At 38.0% G+C, this 10,630-nt stretch overlaps 1 protein-coding gene across 2 annotated transcripts in view; it reads right to left on the bottom strand.

The window, feature by feature from the left end:
* Positions 1–10,630, bottom strand: part of smad5 (SMAD family member 5) — a 28,080-nt gene that overhangs the window by 14,172 nt on the left and 3,278 nt on the right. For both annotated transcript variants that reach the window (XM_014027620.1, XM_014027621.1), the window contains exon 2: positions 3,471–4,340. In XM_014027620.1, the coding sequence (XP_013883074.1) occupies positions 3,471–3,873 (403 nt within the window). In that variant the 5' untranslated portion in view covers positions 3,874–4,340. The remainder of the gene's footprint in view (positions 1–3,470; positions 4,341–10,630) is intronic.

Raw genomic sequence — 10,630 nt, 5'->3', positions numbered from 1 at the left:
GTATAAATAAGTATTTATATTTGTGTACAAGCTGTTTAGATTGTCAAAAAGCCTGTGTTTTTAGGGTTATTAACGAAGTTTGTGTACTCAGACCAGTACTCAATATTTGGGGTCACAAGTTTTTGCCATGGTTATTTTGTGGGTCAGAAGATAAAAAGTTTGGGAACCACTGGTCTACGGGACTGTCCAGCAATATGACGCTTAAAACAACAAGAGAGCAGGACGACAGAGAACGGTAAGCTAGCTGTGGCTAACGTTAGCTTCTTGTTGATTTTAACTGTGTGAAAGAAAAAAGTTTCACTACAAATAATTAACTAGAAGTTAATCTCATCTGTGTGACGTGACCCGGTCAGTGAACCAATCAAATGAACAGTAACTGACATCATATCATACCGAGCGGTCCAGCACAGATAGAACCAGAGGGAATGTAAACAAACACAGTTCCAGAACTCATTTGTACTCACGTCTTTCAGGGATATTTTATTATGTTTATAATTAGTTTTTGAGTTAATCTTCATCTTAAAATATTACCCTGTGTTTAAATAGTTCTTTCATCTTCAGGGTGGATTGTTTTACTTATTTTATTCTTTTTTTTTCAACTACCAACCTAACAGATTCCTGTTTTGTTATATGTTATAAATATGCCCAAGTTTGATCATGTGAGAGAAATCCACCTTTCTCTGTTCATTGTCACTGTTTACTCACACAGCTGGCACAAAGAACTGTTAAAATACTATACTTTCTTTAATTTAGTGTGTAAAAAATTAGCCCTTAATGTTATAGAAAGACCCTTGATTCAAGAGAAATCTCAGGTTTTTAAGAAAATGGCTGCTTATTTAATTGTTAGTCGATCGATAAGATCAATTAACTTTAGATTATTTCATTAATCGATAACTTACATACCTACTTTGCATAATAACTTTCAGTTTTGCGTAACACACCACCTTTAATATATCGTAAGTAGTGAAGTTTGTGGAGAGGATGAGCTGGGCGTTCAGTCCGACTGCTTTATGCATCCAGTAAGCAGCTCTCTGAAGCCACACCCAGTCTGAAGTGCCTGAGGAATACACTCCAACAACACTGAGAGCTACACATATGGATTTTCTGTTGGACTGAAAAGACCTGCATGACCATATCCTCTTAATCTTTGCATATTTGTTTACCAGCTTTACTAAAGGATGTGCACCACTCAAAACTGGTTTCATGCTGCATTTGTTTCTAATTATGCTTACATTTTTAATTCGATATACTTAACAAGCTCCTTCTTGATCTAAATATAAAAGTAGTGAACATGTAAATATATACATGCAAGTAGGGCTGTGTATTGGCAAGAATTTGGCGATACGATACATATCATGACAGAGGGGTCACGATACGATATATCCCGATATATTGCGATACTATAAGCAAGGTGATATATTGCGATTTTTTTGTCCAAAAATTATATTAAATAAAAACCTCTTACAGTAGAAAAAAATGAAAAACCAAAATTCATTGTCAGAAAATTCTAATATTACAGAGACATACTTTTGATACATTTAGCTGTGTTCTGCTTTGTATGCATTTTATTTTATTTGTTTCATATTTCTTATTTCATCCATGATTTCAATTATTAGACTAAATTTGACAATAAATAGTTTGAAAATATATTTTTGCAGCTTTTAGTTTTTAATATTAATTTACAATATGGTCACCCAACACTTAACAATAGCCTCTACCTCAAGAGGTAGAGGAGCCAAATGTCTGGCTCACTGCTGCCAACTAGTGGTCAGAGGCTGAACTACAACATAAAAATGAACGGCTGGCAGGAAAGTTGACATTTTAAACCTTAATAAAAAATCAATACAGGGCTTTAGAATATCGATACAGTATCGGGAAATGAAATATCGCGATATTTCAGTGTATCGATATTTTCTTACACCCCTACATGCAAGAGGTTAATAGCTCTATAAAAAATTTATTCAATTATTTTGTTTTTAATTTTCTTAACATTTACAATGTGTTAATGTTTTTTTTCCCCAAATATTTCAGATTAAAAAGAACATGCACTTTTTTCTATTAAAAGGTGCTTAAAAATTTCCCTGCAAGTTGTTTATTCATTAAACACATTTTATGGTGCGTTCACACCAAACGCGATTTCAGCGTCAGGAGCAGCAGGTTTACATGCAAAGTCTATGGTGGAGGCGCTTCAAGCAACGTCGGGAAGTTCTGCGGCGCCTCAAGCGCGATTAGAGCAGCGCGATTTGAACGATCTGAGCGTCGAACGCTCAGATCGTCCAAATCGCTGAAGTGGGGAAATCTGAACTTTTGCAGCTCGACGCGCAGCGTCAACCAATCAGAGAGACTCCACTGTGTGACGTAGCGACATATTTCCCGACGGGACAGTTTACTGAATGATGTCCACTAACCTGAAACAGACGGAGCTCCTGCTCTTTAGCTGAAATGAGTGCTGCAGTCGTGTCCTGATCCGCAGCAATGCGTGACAGCGACTCATCAGACTGAAAAAAATAGTCCTGAAAGCAGCTGTGAGCCTCTTCTCTGAATTATCTGGTGAATTAATTATGAATTAATTATCTGATGAACGTGACACGTTCTGGCTGTCTGTAAATAAAGCAAAGCCACTTCCTCGTCCGACATTAAACGGAGCCCGACAGAGGAGGGAGGGGCGGGGCGGCTGTCGCCGTGCGGCGCTTCAACAACTGTCCTGCGTCTGACCTCAAAGTGCACAAGCTTCAGACTTCAGCGTTGGCTGCGATTTTGAAGCTGAAATCGCGTTCGGTGTGAACGCACCATTATTGCTTTTTTAAAATCTGTTTCATCTGAGCACATAAACAGTCCTTCCTTAACAGACCACAAGAACTGTTTATTTTTTATAGTAAAATTAGTTACATACAGCAAAAATGTCTAGTAAAATCGCATCTCACTTTATGTTTTCATGTCGATGACTCACTAAAGTTTTAAGCTGCTTGCTAGCTTGCTCCGGTCTATATGAATATATGACTTTTCAGTTGTCACATTTTCAGACCACTGTAGTCACTTCTGTGCAAACAAAAACTGACAGAACAGTTGTTAAAATACATTATTCTACAATAAACTAAACTTTGTGCTTAGTGTCAAATGTGGTAAATTCTGGTTGCTTGCAGCGAACTTCTTTGTTTTAAGTCTCTGTAATGTGACCCCAAACCCCCCATGACACAATACAGCCTCTTTATCATTAGCAAGGTCATAGAGCAAAATGCTTCTTATAAGATGATGCCAAAGGGGGAGAAATAAGTCATTTGTAAACATTTTAACCATTAAATTTATTACAGGTATTAATTTAAGGACTGGATGTTTATAAAGCACTAAAATAATGAAGTGCACATCTTGAATGTATGAAAAGGGTAGGTATAACAGGTCCAACCCACTTTGTCACAATCTTTGCTCTCTGTAAAACATGCACTGTGGGAAACGAAGACAGAAGAACCTACCTGGGCTCTCCACTCTCTTGTAGTGATAGGGGTTGATGCAGACCTCCTTCTGTTTGGAGCCGAACGGATACTCGCACACCTCCAGAGGTTTGAGCTCATGGTGGGACTGAAGGTCAGGCCAGCGCCACACCCTGCAGTATATCACATGAGGTAGACCTTTCCTATGGGACACCTGGAGTCGACCGTCCAGTGATCTGGGAATAGTAACACACTTGCTGGGCTGTCCAGGACAGCTCAGGGCTTTTTCCAGGTCTTCCATGGCACCCTTCTTCTTCTTTAGCTTTTTCACAAGAGCATCCACTGCCTTTTCAGCCCATTTCTCTTCCTCATCTCCTTGCTTCCAACCGAGTAGACGTTTGACTGCCGGACTTGTAAAGGAGAAAAGACTTGACATGGAGGTCATGTTGAAAGTCTTTATCTGTGACAGATAAACAGTCCAGGTCTTCAGAAGTGTTTACACCACCTGCTGAGTTTTTCCAAACAGCAGTAGTACCCTGAAAGAATCTAAGTGTGTGTTTGACAAATCAAGCAGCTTGCGAGTGTCAACCCAACTGTGCTGAAAGACCAACAAAAATCAGGGGTGGGGTAAAGGGAGAGGAGGCTTCAGCTTTGTCTGACCACGGACAGGAAACAAGGGAGGAACAGGAGTCAGAAAGCAGGACGCAGCTGCTGGTCAGGAAGGGCTTCTCTGAGCAAGCTGTCCGGGGTAGGGTCAGCAGCAAGGATGGAGTGAGAAGCACAGATCACAACGTGGTGGTAGGGTTCAAAAATACAAGCTTGAAAGACATCTCAGAAGGTGATCATTTCTCAACAACCTGCAGCTCCTTTCAAGGCCAACTTCTTCACACACTGTTCTGAACTGCCCAGGTCCTACAAAACAAAAGAAGAAAACTAAATCAGACACATTGATTTGTTCGAAGTCACTTAAACAACACTGAAAACACTATTCAGGACTCAAAACGTTCATTCAAATCTGACATATCAGTGTAGCATGTGGGAAGCCCTGATCTCCATCGACCGGCTAATCAAGAGGCTCTTTGTGCTTTTTCTGTATCTGACATCATCTTCACAGGACTTTCAAACTTGCTGAGACCTGTATGATACAGTTATTCAATAAAGTTTTTTTAAGTTAGTTGGTCATGCATGATGTGAAAAAGCAAACATGACAAATGTGTGAGGAAAAGCTTAAAAGGGCGGCATGTTGTCCTGCCTTTAAGCACTGATAAGATATAAAAACATGAGACAAAATACTCAACCATCTAAACCAGTGTTTCCCCTACCATTATACAGCCCCCCCACCCCAATGAGACGGCCCGCCCCTCTAAGAATTTCACGGCATGTAGTCATTTTTATTTAAATAAGACCAGATCAAGTCCAGAGCTATTTTTTGCGCCCCTCCATGTCCACCTCACCAAACTTGGGGGAAAAGACGGCGCAGAGCGAGGCTGAGCGCTGTGTGTGGTCCTCACAAAGATAGGAAGACGTGTGTGTGATTAGACGCACAGCTCTGCTTTTAATCACGTAGCACCGATGCGACAGCTTTGCAAGCTACTTTTTCTTTCTTTAAAAGAAAATGCGACAGGTGAAGCCACAGCATGGTTACTACCTTATCAATAATTACTGCCTTTTTTTCTTTCTCTGGGGGTGGGGGGTCAGCTTCACTCAGCTGCAGGTGAACACCTCCCGGGAACGCACACTTTTCCTGGACTATTTTCCACCAAGTCGTATTTTATATTTATTATATTTCTAAAAGCACTTTGCAGCATTTCCCCCTGTGAGTTCACACCATGAGCGCAACAAAGCCGCGACGGATCAGCTGACTGTTTTTAAAGCGAGGTGCAGCGAACCTGTCCACCTGCAGCTCGGCTTCGACCAGCCCAGCCCGGGACTTAAAGTTCATACATCATGTCAACCCCTTCAGACGTTTAACGTGTATAATGAGCGTAAAAAAATTTGTAATTTGAGCAAAAAATCAGTATTAATCACGCAGGTGGGGTGGAGGTGCGCTGACCGCAGCTGCACGGGGATGAGGAGGAGGGTCTTTTAAAGACGTGTCTACATTTGACTTTTATTTTTCTAAAATCACAGAGTTCTCTGAGTCAGCTTCAGATGTTTGTAGTTAATCATAACATCTTCTAAATTTAACCAGGTGTTTCAATGCCTTTAAATTACACAATAATTTTACTGGAGAAACTTGTTAGTTTGGTTAAAAAAAATAAAAAAAACAGTAAAAATATATACATTTTTTTCTGTGCAGAGAACTTCCTCTGCTATAACTTATTTAAAATAAATATATCAAAGCTCCTCAGTTGAAAACACAAATTATAGAAAAGATGTTTAATTCCTCAGAAAGTCTTCAGTCCTAAGAACACTAAAGTGTAACTTTAATAAGTATACCTATTTAAAAGAAAATGTTTGACCTTTAAGCAGAAAGCTTATGGATGTTGGTTTTTGCTCTCTATTTCAAAGAAGAGGATGAGGAGGAGAACGAGGAAGTTCTCCTCAAGCAGCTCCTAAAACTGTCAACCTGCTGACTGACAACATTTGTATATATTACACGTTGTATACAGGACAATATAGCCTACTTATTAAATTATATTTTTATTGAGATATTTTTGGACAACCAAAATGTTTTGAGGACAACCAGATTTTGTCAAACCCCCACATGAGAGGTCACCACCACGGTTAAAAAAATCCTGGGAGAAACTCTGCTGAGTTAAAGTTCTTCTAGTTCTAATAATTATTAGAAAGGACATGATTTGAGGTTTTTACTGATAATATTTTATTCAAAACATGTTACAGAAGTCATAAGAAGCAGGTTTATTTTGAACAAATGTTACAAACGTGTTCATGTACAAGTCTTAACCACTAAGTTGAAACAGAAATTATAAGTTTATTCAAAAATTAGATCCAATCTGACATCTTCTGTTTCAAATATCTATCTTCATGCCATTATACTCTCAACCATGTCGTACTGTTTACCTGTTTGGTCTCTTACAACAAATGAATTTGAATGAAGTTTTTGCAAATCTGAATCAGAAACTATTGAAATTCAGCGTATTTTGTAAATATATTTGACAGTTTTGTAGAAATTAACACATTTGTAATTTTCAACATGTTTTTTTTATTGAATACCAACTAATATTTTTTAAATAAACTACAAAATCTTCAAATCACATCCTTTTTGTACTATTCATTATCTTTGTACAACCTCAGAAGAACTCCAATCCATGTAAAATATCAGTAATGTAATAAAAAATAAAACTATAAGAGACTTTTTTTTGCTGCTCTGGGGGGTAAAGCTTTAATATCGGTGTCCTAAAGCAGTGTTTCCCAAAGTGGGGTCCTGAAACATCAAGGTGGGGTCCTGAAAAGATTTTCTGAATTAATTACATTTTTGCCTTAGTTGTTACAAAGTAGTGAGGTTAGTGTATTTAAAATGGATAAATGTAGTATAAAAATATTGTTACTATGTTCATGTTTAGTTGACCTGATACAAATGTTTATCATCAAAAAATAGTTGTGGGCACAGGTCTCTGCTGCTGTTATTTTGTGGGTCAAAAGCTGAACAGTTTGGGAACCACTGCACTTTGGTTCCCAAAGTTGGGCTTGGGACCCAATTATGGGTCATGAAGCACCTTGGATAATCTCCAGAAATCAATTTAAAGGGTAATAAAATAATTGCTGATGTAATGTTTCCCTATAACTATTACAAAAACACAAAATAAGTATAAATAAGTATTTATATTAGTGTATAAGCTGTTTAAATTGTCAAAAAGCCTGTGTTTTTAGGGTTATTAACAAAGTTTGTGTACTCAGACCAGTAATATTTGGGGTCACAAGTTTTTGCCATGGATATTTTGTGGGTCAGAAGATAAAAAGTTTGGGAACCACTGGTCTAAAGGGTTAATGTTCAGGGGAGGGAGGGGCTAGTTCTGTGAGTGGAGAGAGGAGAGCCCCGCTGCCTGCAGCCGGCTGGGACAGAGCGACGAAGGAGTGTTTTTCTGTGGGTCCAGCGAGTTGCAACTGCCACTTTTTTAACATATTGTTGAACTCTAAAGTTTTTTGATGACTATGACTGCATTTTTGCACGCCGAGAGTCATTAGGATAGGTTTTTAGCTTTACTAATTTAGTACATGCTCCGTGGGTTGACGTCCGCTCTGAGTAAACAAACGAAGCTTAACCTGGCGGGGAGGCATGTAAAGCCTGGCAGCCCACCAGGCTTATAATGCACTGTGGGAAACCCTGAAATGATAGTGTGAAAGAAAACTATCAACGTTTCATTTAGAGTTGGTGGTGTTGAGATCTGTAGAGTCAGTGAGGTGAAGTTTTTGGGTGAACTATTGATGAAAAACTGGCATGGAAACCTCATATAAATCAAGAGCAAAAATAGCTAAATCCACTGCAGGACTGTACAAATAGGGTTGGGCATCGAGTCTCGAGTGTCGACTGGAACCGGGAACAATTTTTCAATTCTCCCGGAATTGTTCAGACATTTAAATTTCGATACCTAGTTTCAATACCCAGTCTGCCAACTGGAAGAAGAAGCTGCCCAACACCAACGAAGGAAAAAACCCAGGTGGGCCGCTGAACACCAATTTGAGTTGGTGTTCAGACTAGTGCTGGGCGGTATACCGTTTTGTACCGAAAATTGGTTTTTATTTTTGTTACGATATGACTTTTCTGAATACCGGTGTTAATAGCCTGAACATGTGCGGAACATTTCGTCGCGGCCGCCAGTGAACTGTTTCCCTGAGGACACGTTTCCTCGCAGCACCGCTAAGCGCGTTAGCATGCTAACGTTACTGTTGGAACAACTGGCAGTGGGTGGTGTGTTTCAGCCGCTTATATGGTCTGACGTAAAAAAAAAAACCATCCCGTTTTCACCATCGCTGAATAGTAAACACCTCTTCAGTGACGTGCACGGTTAAGATTTAACGCGCTACATTATAACGGACACGTTATTGCATGGAAACTCTAGCGAGCTTTTATTGTGAAAAGCCCGTGGAGAAGTAGATTTGTAATGTAGCGAAGCTGACTGGTGTGCAAAGTGAGTCATCCTTTTAAGTTTTATCTACACACAACGATAGGCCCGATCATGATCTTTTCTCAACCCTTCACGATCGGACCAAAATGCATGATTACTGTCTACAACCAGGCAAAGAAGAAAAGATGTACAAGAGGAGGGAAACAGTGATACAGAGGTACAGTAAAAGAAAAAAGTCAATAAGCAAAGTTTGTACATTTTATTATCAGCTGAGCTGTGAGGAAAAAAATATAGTCAAATACCGTGAAACCGGTGTAACTGTTGAAAATACCGTGATATAAAGTTTGGGTCATGTCGCCCAGTTCTAGTTCAGACTCAAATTGTAAAAATTAAGTGCAATAATCTGCTAGTACAGTAAGACAACTGCACTTAGTAAGACTTGAAATGAGGAAAACATTTCCAGGCTAACAAGATTAATAATCAAACACATTCTGCTCTTGCTTAGTATATCATCTCAAACCAAGATGAAAAATACTCTTTGGCTGAATATAAGTGTACGATTTGGTTAGATGGACAAGTTTTGCAGAGTACCCCTGTGTGAAAAATAAATTCATAACATCTGTTCATCCAGAAAGAACTCTAGCTACCTGATTTAAACCACGTAAACTTTTTGACCCTGCCTCTAAAAACAATCTAAACTGGGAATCATTGGGAACCGTGAAATCGAAAAGAGGAACTGGAATTGTTCAAATTCAAACGATGCCCAGCCCTATGTACAAAGTAAGGGAGATATTCAATGATAAAGCTCTGTTACATAATGCAGTAATTGTTCCACACTTAATTTATTGTATTGAAGTCTGAGGTAAAGCGTGTACAACAATTACAAATCCTATTTTTGTTTTACAGCAAAAGAGCTGTGAGAATTATCACTAGAAAGCATTACATTCATCCCATCAAATACTGTATATTATTTTATCAATTGAAGATATTGAAATTCTATGGTTTGGTTGATTATAGTATTTTATCAGTTAAGTATCAGGCTCATAAAAACACTTTAAACATCCAATTAAATTTTGTTAAAATAGAGTTGTTACAATATTAAGGGGATAGAGATGTCTGTAAAACATAAATTTCCAAACAGTTTGAAGCAGTTGTGTAACTTGTGTACTTCAATCCAAGGAATAAGATTTATAGAATAATCTGGAGCGTGATGTTAAAAATGTCAGGTCAACGTGTGTGTTTAATAGAGTTGGGTAAAATCATATCGTGTGCAATTAATCGTCATAAAAACTTTCATCGATTATTTAGAGCCACATGACATTTAATACGATTAATGCCACCAGATGCAACACTCCTCTCTGCTTCATATAAGAAAAACATTTTTTTAAAGTTCTGTAATTTATTTATCATAACTCAGGTTTTACTTACAGGTTTACGGTCTGTCGACACAATTTTAAAAAAGTAGTCTGTACTTTTGACACAGTTTGGAACAAATTTTTACGTAAAGCAAATATTTCACACTAGAGTGATTTAAATAAGTCATGTGACCAGGATCCAGGGACTCCAGGGTATTAATCGTTATCTGCTAAATACCACAATTAATTGTAATTAATTTTTTTGCCAATGCTGCCCAAACCTAGTGTTGAAGAGAATGATAAAAGTTGAAGAAATATGAAATATAATGTGGATCTATATAAAATGTTGCTTGAGGAGTTGAATTTTTTTCGGATTAGTTTTTTGCAGATTAATGTTGTTTGAATTATTTTTTTGGAAAAAATGGGCACATAAGATTTTTTTTCTTCTTCTTTCTGTTGCCTTTCATTTTATTTGTGATTTTATGTTTTATTGTGTACAGAATTTAACGTAGTTTTTTTTTAAAGAAATTACTAAACTTTATAAATAAAAATAGATACTTGACCCTAAACATAACCTAAACTCAATTTATACCTTAGTCCTAACCCTAACCCCTGACCCATCCCCAGTGGGGACTGGGCTTTTGTCCCCATAAGGAGCAGTGGGTTCCCCTCACCTGGGCGGTATGACCCAAACTTTATATCACGGTATTTAACAGTTACACCGGTTTCACAGTATTTGACGGTATTTTTTTTCCCTCACAGCTCAGCTGATAATAAAATGTACAAACTTTGCTTATTGACTTTTTTCTTTTACTGT

The sequence above is a fragment of the Austrofundulus limnaeus genome, unplaced genomic scaffold (genome assembly GCF_001266775.1).
Source record: "Austrofundulus limnaeus strain Quisiro unplaced genomic scaffold, Austrofundulus_limnaeus-1.0 Scaffold666, whole genome shotgun sequence".
NCBI classification, from domain to species: domain Eukaryota; kingdom Metazoa; phylum Chordata; class Actinopteri; order Cyprinodontiformes; family Rivulidae; genus Austrofundulus; species Austrofundulus limnaeus.
This window is presented reverse-complemented; position numbering and strand designations above follow the sequence as displayed.